Here is a 14,609-nt window from a genome sequence, read left to right as displayed (position 1 = left end):
GGGAGTTGTAGACCAACAACATCTGGGGACCCATAGGTTGAAAAAGACTGCTCTAATTGAACATGTGGTCAGTGTGTCTTCCCGCCCCACCTGAGAAGGTGTAATCAGGGTTATACAACTCAGTGTGGTTGGTGACCTTGTCTCACTTTCCCCTCCTAGCCGAGGTTCAACCAGGATATTAACCCCTAATGAAACATGTGGTTGGCAATAGGTAGTGGGGGAAGAGGGAGACAATGGAGGGGGGATTGTCTGACTACATCATCTCCTTCCCATTCCCCTCACCACCTGACTGCCTCTCCATTTTGACAAACACTGGATTGCTCCAGGTGGGATTGACCTAAGAGAATCATGGGCTGCCATGACTCACTCAGCCGGAATGAGTTTGGGATCAAGGATTTGCTCTGAGCAGATGCACAGGACGAATAAAAGCCACAACCATCTGCTGTATTTGCAAATTTCATGGAGTGAGTGCTGTTGCAGCAAAAGAACACCTGTACACATTTGGTTCCACCTTACCTTGTCTTACCAGTTGTGTGGTCAGGCCACAAAACTTTTGGGTTTCACTAATCCTGCTAACACCGAACGTCTGAATGCTAAAATTATAAGCCACTCTATATAAAGTACAAGGAGGGTTCTAAAATGTACAGTGAAAAATGGGTTGAGTAAGTATGTCCAAGGTCTGTGGTAGGATGAGAGATTGTATGATGCTAGGGTTGGAAAAGGCGGATGGGTAGAGGATGAATGGTTAAGATGACATATATCTTACCATACAGGGAATGCTCTCATAGACTCTTTGAATTCTGCCCTGTAAACCATTACTAAATAAAGTCTGACTGAATGGGAATTTTGTTTGAGCCTCCATATTTGAACCCCCAAGGGAAGCTTTGAAGGTGCGTATTGGGCCTCAAAGGATCTTAGGTTTTCCCCTCCCTACCTGAGAAGGGAGCTCTAAAGGCTTCTTGCACCTGGCCTGGACAGCGTCAAAGGATGTTTGGACAAATCCATGGAGAAGACAGCTATGTGTGGCTACTAGCCTTGATGGCTGTGCTCTGCCTCCATAGTCAGAGGCAGTAATGGTTCTGAATACCACTTGCTAGAAGCTACAAGAGGGAAGAGGGCTCTTGTGCGCAGGTCCCACTTGCTGGTTTCCTCGAGGCTTGCAGTTGGCCACTGTGAGAACAGGATATTGGACTAGATGCTCCTCTTCTATTCTTCTGTGTCAATTTCGACTTCTGTCTCTCATTCTTCCAATCTTAAATTCAGTGCTCCATATGTCAATGAATTTGCGATTTATTAAAAAAGTCTTCAATGAAATTTTATCAGCCTGTTTGTGTAAATGTATCTTAATAGTCACATTTTTTTATGCAGTTGTGATTACTAGACACAATTTACAATGTACCATGTATTTCATTTTATGCACTGTTTATACTAGTATATTCATTCTGAACACATTACTGGGCTGCAGAACCGCATAGCAGAATTCAGAGAAGTGTGAATTTCAAAGGATTCCTGTGTTTCAGTATAATTATGATTGATTTACTAATGTCCTCATAAACACCTCTCTTAAGCTGATGTATAATAAACTTAGTTGTAAACAGTTAAAATACAAAAACAGTAAATGCATTTGAAACTAAAATATGCTTATGGAATGTGCAAATTACATTCACCATAAAATGTGAACTGAATCAAGTTCCTGCCCCCATCCTTATTCAGGATATTTTGAAAGGTGACTGAATGCTATGGACCCCATGGTGCCAAGTGGGACATGGTGGGTCTGTCACAGAAGGAGAGAGGGGATTCAGAAGTTAGTGTTTGGGACAGATGAAGAACAGACTTGGGAGAGGGCTCCACCCCTTTGCTTCCAGATATCACAGAAAAGGAGGGGATCCTCCTGAGTCACTCTGAGAATGAAGTTCCCACAACAGCCAAGGACATGGCTGGCCAGTCAGTTTACCCTGATGAGAGTTCTAGTTCACCAAATATCTGAAGGCAAGACATTGACTCTCCCTCCATATGTCCATGAATTTGCGATTTCTTAAAAAAGTCCTCAATGAAATTTTATCAGCCTGTTTGTGTAAATGTATCTTAATGGTCACATTTTTGTACCAACCCTTTGAGTACAAATTACTGCATACAGATTTTTTGAGTAAATATTTATTCAGGTACAAATACTGAAACAGAGGACTGGCAAACTGTATTAGGGAACGGCATGTTGTTATTTAAAACTAAGGACGAATTACCCCTAATATTCAATGTGCGGATTGACATTCCTTGTATTTTTGAAAACTGAAAATGGCAATCATTGGTGGACATGATCAGGATTGGAACCAGAGAATATGGGAGGGGGGTACCCTTATCTCCTACACCATGGTCTCAACCTAAAACATATCAAAGTTTATTTCTCATGTCAGATAACAGCCACAGCTTAAACAACTGCATTCTCAATCAGGACTTGCATGTTTGCATTGGCAAAAAGGTCAAAATATCTTCTCTTCACAGTTTCTGAGAACGAAATGAGTGCACAACTAAGTTCTTTATGGCTATTTTAACATCCCTGTTTCTTAAGGTATAAATCACAGGGTTCAGTAGAGGGGTTAGAAAGACATAGGTCACTGAGATCAATGTGTCCTGATCTAGCGATGAGGAAGACTTGGGTCTCAAATACACAAAGGATGCACACCCAAAGTGTGTTATCACCACTGTGAGGTGGGAGGCACATGTGGAGAAGGCTTTCTGCCTTCCTAAGCTGGAAGGGATCCTTAGGATGGCAGAAATGATGTAAAGGTATGAGACAAACATCACCATGACTGTGCCCAGCAAAACAATGGCACACAAAATAATGATTGCAATATTAGTCAGGTGCAAGACCGATTCATCAATGCAAGCCAGCCTCAGCACAGGTAGGAGATCACAAAAGAAATGCCTGATTCCATTTGGCCCACAGAAGGGTAACCTGAAAATGAGAGTATTAATACTCAGTGCTATGATACACCCAGTTACAAATGAAGCTGCTACCATTTGGGTACAAACCCATTTGTTCATCAGTATATGGTACTGAAGTGGGCAGCATATTGCCACATACCGATCGTAAGCCATAGAAACAAGCAGGAAACAGTTGCTTGCAGAGAAGCCAAAGAAACAAAATTGCTGCATGGCACACCCAACAAAGGAAATGGATTGACTGCCTGTCACCAGGGTCACCAGCAACTTGGGGATGGTGGCAAATGTGCTGCAGGTTTCTGATGCGGAGAATGCAAAGAGTAGAAAGTACATGGGGCTGTGTAAAGTCCGGTCAAACAGGATGACAGACATGATGGTGAGGTTGAAGACCAGGATCGTGCCATATATAAGAGAGAAACCTAGGAAAAGTAGAGTTGGTTTCTTTCCAAAGACAGAAAAGCCCAGCAAGAGAAATTCAGTCACTGAGCTGTCGTTTCCCTTATTCATGTTACCAATAATGTTATATGACCTGAAAGGAAAATGAAAGTGAAGTCTTATTAGTTTATAAACATCTTTCTGATCTAACCCTTGAGATTAACCCTGCCTTGAGGTTTTGAAATACATTGGAATACTGCAAATGTATGGCTGGACAAATCTATCTATTTCAGTTTCTCATTTTTTGAATCTTCACCATGCCATAATTCCTTGCCAGTTCAAGTATTTTTTTTTAAGTCCTTTTGGAAATTCATAAGCTGCTCAGTATTCATTTTTTCCTAAAATGGACATATCTGTAAGCAACGTTGCTTAATATAATTAATCTATATATGTTGTATTTCATGTATATATGACTATTTATGAGAATCTTCCCTCTATATGCAGCATTTGCATGGGAAAGTTCAAAGAAGTGGAAATTTTGAAGGACAGGCATGTTTTGGCTTGTGCATTGCTTTAACAACGGCAAACTATGTAGCTTCACATTCAAGTGTGAAGAGGACCAAATTTCTCCCTCCTCTCCTGCAGTGAACCATCCCCTGTCACCTATTTTGAGGCCTAGTAGCACTTTGTTCCATAACACAGGTAAAAATTATACCGTACTTCATTTAATCCTAATAGATGGTATAGGACTGAAGAAAGGCTCCAATTTGAATACAAGCAAATTTTCTGACTCGTTCCTCATGCAGCTTCTGTTACTCTCTCAGGCAACTCCTTTCCCATTTGTCAATTGCATTTTTAAAATGAGCACTGAAACAAAATGGAGACTAGCTTGAATGCATGAAGAGAGGGATGCTACCATCTCCTAGTATCTTACCTCCAGCTAGAGTAATGCAGCTCTCCAGTTGTGGGAGACCTCACTTTGATACTATGCTATTAATATAAGCACTGGTTCAACACTTGGGAACATATTCCCGAGATAATACAGAGTATGCAAAACTTAGATAGAATAATTCCACTCTGTAGTTAGATGCTAAAGGAGATGGCTTTGGTCAATAAAGCTGAGTATTGATATATATGTTTTGAATTTTTTTCTTATTTAAAATTATGTTTATTCCCCAAGTTTATGACATTTTAAAATGAAAGAAATGCAAAAATATAGTGTGTCATGTTATTTAGACTGAAATAGTGTGTCTTTTTATAGATCCTAAATAGTAATAAGTTTTGCTTTCTCACCCAAGTTGTAGAGAGATAAATTGTCTTTCTTTTCAATTGCCCATGGGGTTAAAAACTAGGGCTGTGCACAGTACCCATAATTTGGCCCTGGCCCAATTTGGCAATCCTGATTTTTTAAACCATTGTTTTAGAAACTGCTTTGAGGTTTGTTTTTGTTTTTTTACTATGAAACATTAGATACATTTTGTGAAATATATAATTTCAAGAATCATGATTAGGCTTCAAACTGGCTGGGACTGATCTGAACCCAAGGCAACCTGGACCCTAAATTTCTTTAGGAGTTTTATAAAGGCCATAAGTAAAAAGATAACGGTTTAAGCTCTAATTGAACGTGGTCAGTGTGTCTTCCCACCCCACCAGAGAAGGTGTAATCAGGGTTATACAACTCAATGTGGTTGGTGACCTTGTCACATTTCCCCCTCCTAGCCCAGGTTCAACCAGGATATTAAGCCCTAATGAAACATGTGGTTGGCAATAAGTAGTGGGGGAAGAGGGAGACAATGGAGGGGGGATTGTCTGACTACATCATCTCCTTCCCACTCTCCTCACCACCTGACTGCCTCTCCATTTTGACAAACACTGGATTGCTCGAGGTGGGACTGATCTAAGAGAATCATGGGCTGCCTTGACTCACTCAGCCGGAATGCGTTTGGGATCAAGGATTTGCTCTGAGCAGATGCACAGGACGAATAAAAGCCACAACCATCTGCTGTATTTCCAAGCTTCATGGAGTGAGTGCTGTGAAAGCAAAGAAGCACCTCCCTATCTTGTCTTCTGAGTTTTGATTCTTCCCTATCTTGTCTTCTGAGTTTTGTGGTCAGGCCTCAAAACTTTGGGGTTTCATTGCGCCTGCTAACACCAAACATTTGAATGTTAAACTGAAAAGTCACTTTATATTAAGTACAAGAAGGGTCCTAGCATGTACAGTGAAAAATGGGTTGAGTAAGTATGTCCAAGGTCTGTGGTAGGATGAGAGATTGTATGATGCTAGGGTTGGAAAAGGCGGATGGGTAGAGGATGAATGGTTAAGATGACATATATCTTACAATACAGGAAATGTTCTCATAGACTCTTTGAATTCTGCCCTGTAAACCATTACTACATAAAGTCTGAATGAATGGGAATTTTGTTCAAGCCTCCATATTTGAACCCCCAAGGGAAGCTGTGAAGGTGTGTATTGGGCCTCAAAGGATCTTAGGTTTTCCCCTCCCTAACTGAGAAGGGAGCTCTAAAGGCTTCTTGCACCTGACCTGGACAGCTTCAAAGGATGATTGGATAAATTCATAGAGAAGGCAGCTATGTGTGGCTACTAGGCTTGATGGCTGTACTCTGCCTCCATAGTCAGAGGCAGTAATGGTTCTGAATACCACTTGCTAGAAGCTACAAGAGGGAAGAGGGCTCTTGTGCGCAGGTCCCACTTGCTGGTTTCCCCGAGGCTTGCAGTTGGCCACTGTGAGAACAGGATATTGGATTAGATGCTTCTCTTCTATTCTTCTGTGTCAATTTCAATTTCTGTCTCTCATTTTTCCAATCTTAAGTTCAGCGCTCCACATTTCCATGAATTTGCAATTTATAAAAAAAGTCCTCAATGAAATTTTATCAGCCTGTTTGTGTAAATGTATCTTAATAGTCACTTTTTTTATGCAGTTGTGATTACTAGACACATTTTACAATGCACCATGTATGCATTTTACGCACTGTTTATACTAGTATATTCATTCTGAACACATTACCGGGCTGCAGAATCACATTGCAGAATTCAATTTACTAATCTCAATTCAATTTACTAATCTGCTCATAAACACCTCTCTCAAGGTGATGTATAATAAACTTAGTTGTAAACAGTAAAGATACAGAAGCAGCAACTGCATTTAAAACTAAAATATGGTTTTGGAATGTGCAAATTAGATTCACCCTAAAGTGTGAACTGAATAAACAACAACAACAACAATTTATTAGTTCTACCCCGCCCATCTGGTTGGGTTTCCCCAGGCCCTCTGGGTGGCTTTAAACAGAACATTAAAAACAGAATAAAACTTTAAACATTAAAAATTTCCTTAAACAGAGCTGCCTTCAGATGTCTTCTGAAAGTTGGATAGTTGTTTATTTCCTTCACATCTGATGGGAGGGCATTCCACAGGGCGGGCGCCACTACTGAGAAGGCCCTCTGCCTGGTAACATGTAATCAAGTTCCTTACCCCGTCCTTCTTCAGGATATTCTGAAAGCTGACTAATTGTTATGGACCTCATGGTGCCAAGTGGGACATGGTGGGTCTGTCACAAGAGCATTCAGAAGTTGGGATTTGGGACAGATGAAGAGGTGACAAGGGAGAGGGTTCTACCCCTTTGCTCCCAGATATCACAGAAAGGGAGGGGATCCTCCTCTGTCAGTCTCTTCCCCACATTCTGAGAATGAAGTACCCATGACAGCCAAGGACATGGCTGGCCAGTCAGTTCACCCTGATGAGAGTTCTAGTCCACCAAATATCTGAAGGGAAGACATTGACTCTCCCTGATCTAACAGATACCAACCCTTAGAGTACAAATTACTGCGTACAGATTTTTTGAGTAAATATTTATTCAGGAACAAATACTGAAACAGTGGACTGGCAAAGTGTATTAGAGAACGGTATGTTGTTATTTAAAACTAAGGCCAAACTACCCATAATGTTCAATATTTGGATTGACATTCCTTGTATTTTTGAAAACTAAAGATGACAGTCATTGGTGGACATGATCAGGATTGGAACCAGAGAGTATGGGAGAAGTGGGGTACCTTTATCTCCTAAACCATGTTCCCCACCCTAAATCATATCCAAGTTTATTTCTCATGTCAAATAACGGCCACAGCTTAAACAACTGCATTCTCAATCAGGACGTGCATGTTCATTGACAGGTCAAAATTCTTTCTCTTCACAGTTTCAGAGAACGGAATGAGTGCGCTAGTAATTTCTTTATGGCTATTTTAACGTCCCTGTTTCTTAAGGTATAAATCACAGGGTTCAGTAGAGGGGTTAGAAAGACATAAGTCACTGATATCAATGTATCCTGATCTAGCGATGAGGAAGACTTGGGTCTCAAATACACAAAGGATGCACACCCAAAGTGTGTTATCACCACTGTGAGGTGGGAGGCACATGTGGAGAAGGCTTTCTGCCTTCCTAAGCTGGAAGGGATCCTTAGGATGGCAGAAATGATGTAAAGGTATGAAACAAACATCAGTAAGACTGTGCCCAGCAAAACAATGGCACACAAAACAATGATTGCAATGTTAGTCAAGTGTAAGACCGATTCATCAATGCAAGCCAGCCTCAGCACAGGTAGGAGATCACAAAAGAAATGCCTGATTCCATTTGGCCCACAGAAGGGTAACCTGAAAATGAGAGTATTAATACTCAGTGCTATGATACATCCAGTTACAAATGAAGCTGCTACCATTTGGGTACAAATTCTTTTGTTCATCAGTACCTGATACTGAAGTGGGCAGCATATTGCCACATACCGATCGTAAGCCATAGCAGCAAGCAGGCAACAATTGTTTGCTGCAAATACAGAAAAGAAGAACATCTGCATGGCACACCCAACAAAGGAAATGGATTGACTGTCTGTCACCAGGGTCACCAACAACTTGGGGATTGTGGCAAATGTGCTGCAGGTTTCTGATGCAGAGAATGCAAAGAGTAGAAAGTACATGGGGCTGTGTAAAGTCCGGTCAAACAGGATGACAGACATGATGGTGAGGTTGAAGACCAGGATCATGCCATATATAAGAGAGAAACCTAGGAAGAGTAGAGTTGGTTTCTTTCCAAAGACAGAAAAGCCCAGCAAGAGAAATTCAGTCACTGAGCTGTTATTTCCCTTATTCATGTTACCAATAATGTTATCTGACCTGAAAGGAAAAAGGAAGTGAAGTTTATTAATTAAAAAAAATCTTTCTGATCTAACCCTTGGCATTAACCCTGCCTCGAGGTTTTGAAATACATTGGAATTACTGCAAATGTATGGCTGGAGAAATCTATCTACTTCAGTTTCTTATTTTTCAAAACTTCACCATGCCATAGTTCCCTGCCAGTTCAAGTATTTCTTTTTAAAGACCTTTTGGAAATTCATAAACAGTTTAGCATTCATTTTTTCCTAATATTCACATATTTGTAAGCAACGTTACTTAATATAATTAATCTATAAATGTTGTATTTCATGTACTGTATTTTTAACTCTATAAGATGCACTTTTTCCCTCCTAAAAAGTAAGGGGAAATGTGTGTGTGACTCATGGAGCGAATGCAGGCTGCGCAGCAATCCCTCTTGCTGTTCTGGTTTCAGGAATAGCCGCGCGAAGCTTCTTCAACAACATTTGATCCAGAATATTTTTTTCCTTGTTTTCCTCCTCTAAAAACTAGGTGCATCTTATAGTTGGGTGCGTCTTATAGAGTGAAAAGCACGGTATACATATGGATATTTATGAGCACCTTCCCTCAATATGCAGCTTTTGCATGGGAAAGTTCAAAGAAGTGGAAATTTTGAAGGACAGGCATGTTTTGGCCTGTGCATTGCTTCAACAATAGCAAACTATGTAGTTTCACATTCAAGCGTGAAGAGGACCAAATTTCTCCCTCGTCTCTTGCAGTGAACAATCCTGTCACCTATTCTGAGGCTGAGTAGCACTTTGGGAAAAAAAGAGATCTCTGTCTTTTTAGGCTTTGTTACATAACACAGTTAAAGAAGATTCTTCATCTAATCCCAATAGATGGTATAGGATTGAAGAAAGGCTCTATTTTGAATACAAGCAAATTTTCTGACTCGTTCCTCATGCAGCTTCTGTTACTCTCTCAGGCTTTAAGAGCAACTCCTTTCCTGTTTGTCAATTGCATTTTTAAAATGGGCACTGAAACAAAATGGAGATTAGCTTGAATGCATGAAGAGATGGATGCTACCATCTCCTAGTATCTTACCTCCAGCTAGAAGAACCCAGCTCTGCAGTTGTCGGAGGCCACACTTTGATACTATGTTATTAATACAAGCCCTGGTTCACCACTTGGGAACATATTCCTCGGATAATACAGAGAATGCAAAACTTAGATATAATAATATCGCTCTGGAGTTAGATGGTAAAGGAAATGGGTTAGGTCAATAAAGCTGAGTATTGATATAAATGTTTTGAATTTATTTCTTATTTAAAATTATGCTTATTCCCCACGTTTATGACATTTTAAAAAGAAAATTATGCAAAAATATAGTGTGTCATGTTATCAAGACTAAAATGGTGTGTCTTTTTATAGATCCTAAACAGTGATAATTTTTGCTTTCTCACCTCTGTTATAGACAGATAAATTGCCTTTCTTTTCAATTAAAAAAGGTAAAGGGACCCCTGACCATTAGGTCCAGTCGTGGCCGACTCTGGGGTTGCGGCGCTCATCTCGCTTTTTTTTATTACTGGCCAAGGGAGCCGGGGTACAGCTTCCGGGTCATGTGGCCAGCATGACTAAGCTGCTTCTGGAGAACCAGAGCAGCACATGGGGCTTAAAAACTAGCGCTATGCACAGTAATCATAATTTGGCCCAGGCCCAATTTGACAATCCTGATTTTTAAACCATTGTTTTAGAAACTGCTTTGAGGGTTTGTTTTTGTTTTTTACTATGAAATAATAATAAAAATAGGGGACGCGGGTGGCGCTGTGGGCTAAAGCCTCAGCGCCTAGGGCTTGCCGATCGAGAGGTCGGCGGTTCGAATCCCCGCGGCGGGGTGCGCTCCCGCTGCTCGGTCCCAGCGCCTGCCCACCTAGCAGTTCGAAAGCACCCCCGGGGGCAAGTAGATAAATAGGTACCGCTTACCAGCGGGAAGGTAAACGGCGTTCCGTGTGCGGCTCTGGCTCGCCAGAGCAGCGTTGTCACGCTGGCCACGTGACCCGGAAGTGTCTTCGGACAGCGCTGGCCCCCGGCCAATAGATGTGAGATGGGCGCACAAACCCCAGAGTCTGTCAAGACTGGCCCGTTCGGGCAGGGGTACCTTTACCTTTACCTTTAATAATAAAAATAATCAACTTTTATTTATATCCCGCCCTCCCTGGCCATGACTGGGCTCAGGGCAGCTAACATCAAATATATAACACTGAAATAAAATCAAGCAGTAATTAAACTACCTCCTAAAACCAAGTCAGGTTCAAATTAAAATCTAATTAGATGGCTTTCCGCAGGATTAGGGTAGGGAGTCATAAATTTTCATTACAGTGGTGCCTCGCAAGATGAAATTAATCCATTCCGCGAGTCTCTTCATCTAGTGGTTTTTTCGTCTTGTGAAGCAACCCTATTAGAGGCTTAGCGGATTAGCGCTATTAGCGGTTTAGCGGCTATTAAAGGCTTAGCGGCTATTAAAGGCTTAGCGGATTAGTGGCTATTAGCGGCTTAGCGGCTTAGAAAAAGGGGGGAAAGCGAAAAAAAATTGGAACACTCGCAAGACGTTTTCGACTTGCAAAGCAAGCCCATAGGGAAAATCGTCTTGCGAAGCAGCTCAAAAACGGAAAACCCTTTGGTCTAGCGGGTTTTCCGTCTTGCGAGGCATTCGTCTTGCGGGGCACCACTGTAGATGCATTTTGTGAAATAAATTCAAGAATCATGATTAGGCTTCAATCTGGCTGAGATAGATCTGAACCCAAGCCAACCTTGGCCCTAAATTTAATCAGGAGTTCTATAAAGGCCGTAATTAAAAAGATAGCAGTTTAAGCTCTAATTGAACATGAGGTCAGTGTGTCTTCCCGCCCCACCAGAGAAGGTGTAATCAGGGTTATACAACTCAGTGTGGTTGGTGACCTTGTCACATTTCCCCCTCCTAGCCCAGGTTCAACCAGGGTATTAAGCCCTAATGAAACATGTGGTTGGCAATAAGTAGTGAGGGAAAAGGGAGACAATGGAGGTGGGATTGTCTGACTACATCATCTCCTTCCCACTCTCCTCATCACCTGACCGCCTCTCCATTTTGACAAACACTGGATTGCTCCAGGTGGATCTAAGAGAATAATGGGCTGCCTTGACTCACTCAGCTGGAATGAGTTTGGGATCAAGAATTTGCTCTGAGCAGATGCACAGGACAAATAAAAGCCACAATCATCTCCTGCATTTCCAAGCTTCATGGAGTGAGTGCTGTGAAAGCAAAGAAGCACCTGTACACTTTAGATTTTTGTTTATTTATTTAATTTTATTAATTTTACAAATATTTTCATACATGACATTTTTGTTTGCAAAATAAAACATTTGGCTCCCTGAGACTGTGACTTCTCTCCTCCCCGAATGATGGTTTTCAAATCTAATCTCTGCATACTGGATTTTCCTCTATTTCTTATTTCTGTTAAATCATAACCTTATATACAGTAATACTTACTTACCGTAACTACAATACATAATAAGTGATAAAATTAACCTTACAAAACTTTCAATAAGCCTGCTAGAGTTGTTAATTGTTTACAGTTGTCTTTCAAATATAACATAAATTTATTCCAATTTTTCAGAAAAGCATGATCCTGCTGGTTCCGGATTTTCCCCATCAGTTTCGCCAGTTTGGCATAGTCCAGTAATTTCATCTGCCACTCTTCTTTTGTTGATAGATCCCCCTGCTCCCATCTTTGGGCTAATAACATTCTCGCTGCAGTTGTTGCATATAAAAACAATGTTTTGTCCTGCTTATATATTTCTCTACCTACAATACCTAATAAGAAATATTCTGGGTTTGTTTTTTTTAATAAACATATATTTCAACATTTTTTTAAAGTTCATCATTTATCATTTCCCAGAAAGCTTTTACCTCTTTACAAACCCACCACATATAACAAATGTACCCTCTTATTCTTTACATTTCCAACATAAATTATTTATTCTATACATTTTTGCTAATTTCACTGGTGTTAGGTACCATCTGTACATCATTTTCATTCCATTTTTTTAAAGCAAGCTGCAAGCAGTAAAATTTATTCCATCTTTCCACAATCTTTCCCAACCTTTTAACTGTATATTATGACCAATATCTTTTGCCCAATGTATCATTACTGATTTTACTTGTTCATCTTTCGTATGCCATTCCAAAAGTAACATACATTTTTGACAATATTTTTACTTTATTACTTAATAAATCCATTTCAAACCTAGAGCTTGTAAATTCAAATCAGTTTTTCTTTTTATCATCTTTAAAGACTTCATTTATTTGTCAATAATGCAACCGATCATTTACTAAAATTTTTATCTCCTCATAAGGTTTCAATTTCCACTAGTTCTCCATCTCTATCACCAAATCTCCACAGGTGGCCCACTTTTCTTCCATGTTTGACTTTTTCACAGTTGTCGCCTTTAGCAGCAACAGTCACCAAGGTGCTTTCCGTTCTAATAAACTCTATCTATTCCACACCTCATAGATTGAATTTCAAATTTTGTGGTTCAGAAAACCTTTATGAACTTTTACCTTCTCATACCATAAATATGTGTGCCATCCAAATCTACTATCAAACCCTTTCAATCTAGTTGATATGTATTTTCTAACAATATGCAGTCCCTTAACCAGCATAGGCAAGAAGCTTCATAATACAATTTTAAATCTGGTAGGGAAAAGCCTCCTCTCTCTTTAACATCTGTAAGTAATTTTAATTTCAATTTAGGTTTTTCCCCTTGGCCCAATAAATTTCGTTATTGCTTTTTGCCACTCTTTAAAGTTACAAACACCTTTTATAATTGGGATTTACTGAAATAAAAATAACATTTTGGGTAGTACATTCATTTTAATTGCTGATATTCTACCCCATAGAGATAGTTACATCCTTCCCCACACTTCTAAGTCTCTTTTAATACCATTCCATACCAGTGTGTACTTATCTTTAAACAAACACTTTAGATTCCTCTTTAACTCATCCTCCCAGTTTTGTGGTCAGGCCATGAAACTTTGGGGTTTCACTGAGTCTGCTAATACCGAATGTTTGAATGTAGAAATGAAAAGCCCCTCTAAACAGAGTACAAGGAAGGTTCTAACATGTACAGTGAAAAATGGGTTGAGTAAGTATGTCCAAGGACTGGCTGGATGAATGATTGTAAGAGACTAGGGTGGGAGAAGGTAGATGGGTAAAGGATGAATGGTTAAGGTCTTAGGTTTCCCCTCCCTACCTGAGAAGGAGAGCTCTAAAGGCTTCTTGCACCCTACCTGGACAGCTTCAAAGGATGATTCAACAAATTCATGGAGAAGAAGGCTATATGTGGCGACTAGCCTTGATGGCCATGCTCTGCCTCCATAGTTGAAATAATACTGACTGATTGTTATGGACCCTATGGTGCCAACTGGGACATGGTGGGTCTGTCACAGGAGGGGACAGAGCATTCAGAAGTTGGGATTTGGGATAGATGAAGAACAGACTTCGGAGAGGGCTCCACCACTTTGCTTCCAGATATCAGAGAAAGGGAGGGGATCTTCCTGAATCAGTCTGAGAATGAAGTTCCCATGGGAGCCAAGGTCATGGCAGGCCAGCCAGTTCTACCTGATGCAAGTTCTAGTCCACCAAATATCTGAAGACATTGACTTTTCCTGATCTAACAGATCTAACAAATATCTGCAAGACATTGACTTTTCCTGATCTAACAGATATCAGCCCTTAGAGTACAAATTACTACATATAGATGTTTTGAGTAAATATTTATTCAGGTACAAATACTGAAACAGAGGACTGGCAAACTGTATTAGAGAACGGTATGTTGTTATTTAAAACTAAGGCCAAACTACCCATAATGTTCAATATTTGGATTGACATTCCTTGTATTTTTGAAAACTGAAAATGGCAATCATTGGTGGACATGATCAGGATTGGAACCAGAGAGTATGGGAGAGGGGGGGTACCCTTATCTCCTACACCATGGTCCCAACCTAAAACGTATCGAAGTTTATTTCTCATGTCAAAGAACAGCCACAGCTTAAACTACTGCATTCTCAATCAGGAGTTGCATGTTTGCATTGGCAAAAGGTCAAAATACCTTCTCT

At 40.3% G+C, this 14,609-nt stretch overlaps 2 protein-coding genes across 2 annotated transcripts; both read right to left on the bottom strand.

Annotated features, from left to right (window-relative positions):
- Nucleotides 1–2,493: 2,493 nt before the first annotated feature.
- Nucleotides 2,494–3,447, bottom strand: LOC309526260 (olfactory receptor 10T2-like; the record flags this gene model as incomplete). Its single annotated transcript, XM_082212171.1, has 1 exon — nucleotides 2,494–3,447. The coding sequence occupies one exon, from the start codon at nucleotides 3,445–3,447 to the stop codon at nucleotides 2,494–2,496; it is 954 nt and encodes a 317-aa protein (XP_082068297.1).
- A 4,074-nt stretch (nucleotides 3,448–7,521) lies between these two features.
- On the bottom strand, nucleotides 7,522–8,475 carry LOC309526249 (olfactory receptor 10T2-like; the record flags this gene model as incomplete). Its single annotated transcript, XM_082212161.1, has 1 exon — nucleotides 7,522–8,475. The coding sequence occupies one exon, from the start codon at nucleotides 8,473–8,475 to the stop codon at nucleotides 7,522–7,524; it is 954 nt and encodes a 317-aa protein (XP_082068287.1).
- Between the last annotated feature and the right edge of the window lie 6,134 nt (nucleotides 8,476–14,609).

Source organism: Podarcis vaucheri (genome assembly GCF_965113315.1).
Source record: "Podarcis vaucheri genome assembly, chromosome: 1".
NCBI lineage: Eukaryota > Metazoa > Chordata > Lepidosauria > Squamata > Lacertidae > Podarcis > Podarcis vaucheri.
Note: the sequence above shows the minus strand (reverse complement) of the source record. Positions and strands in the feature narration are given on the sequence as shown.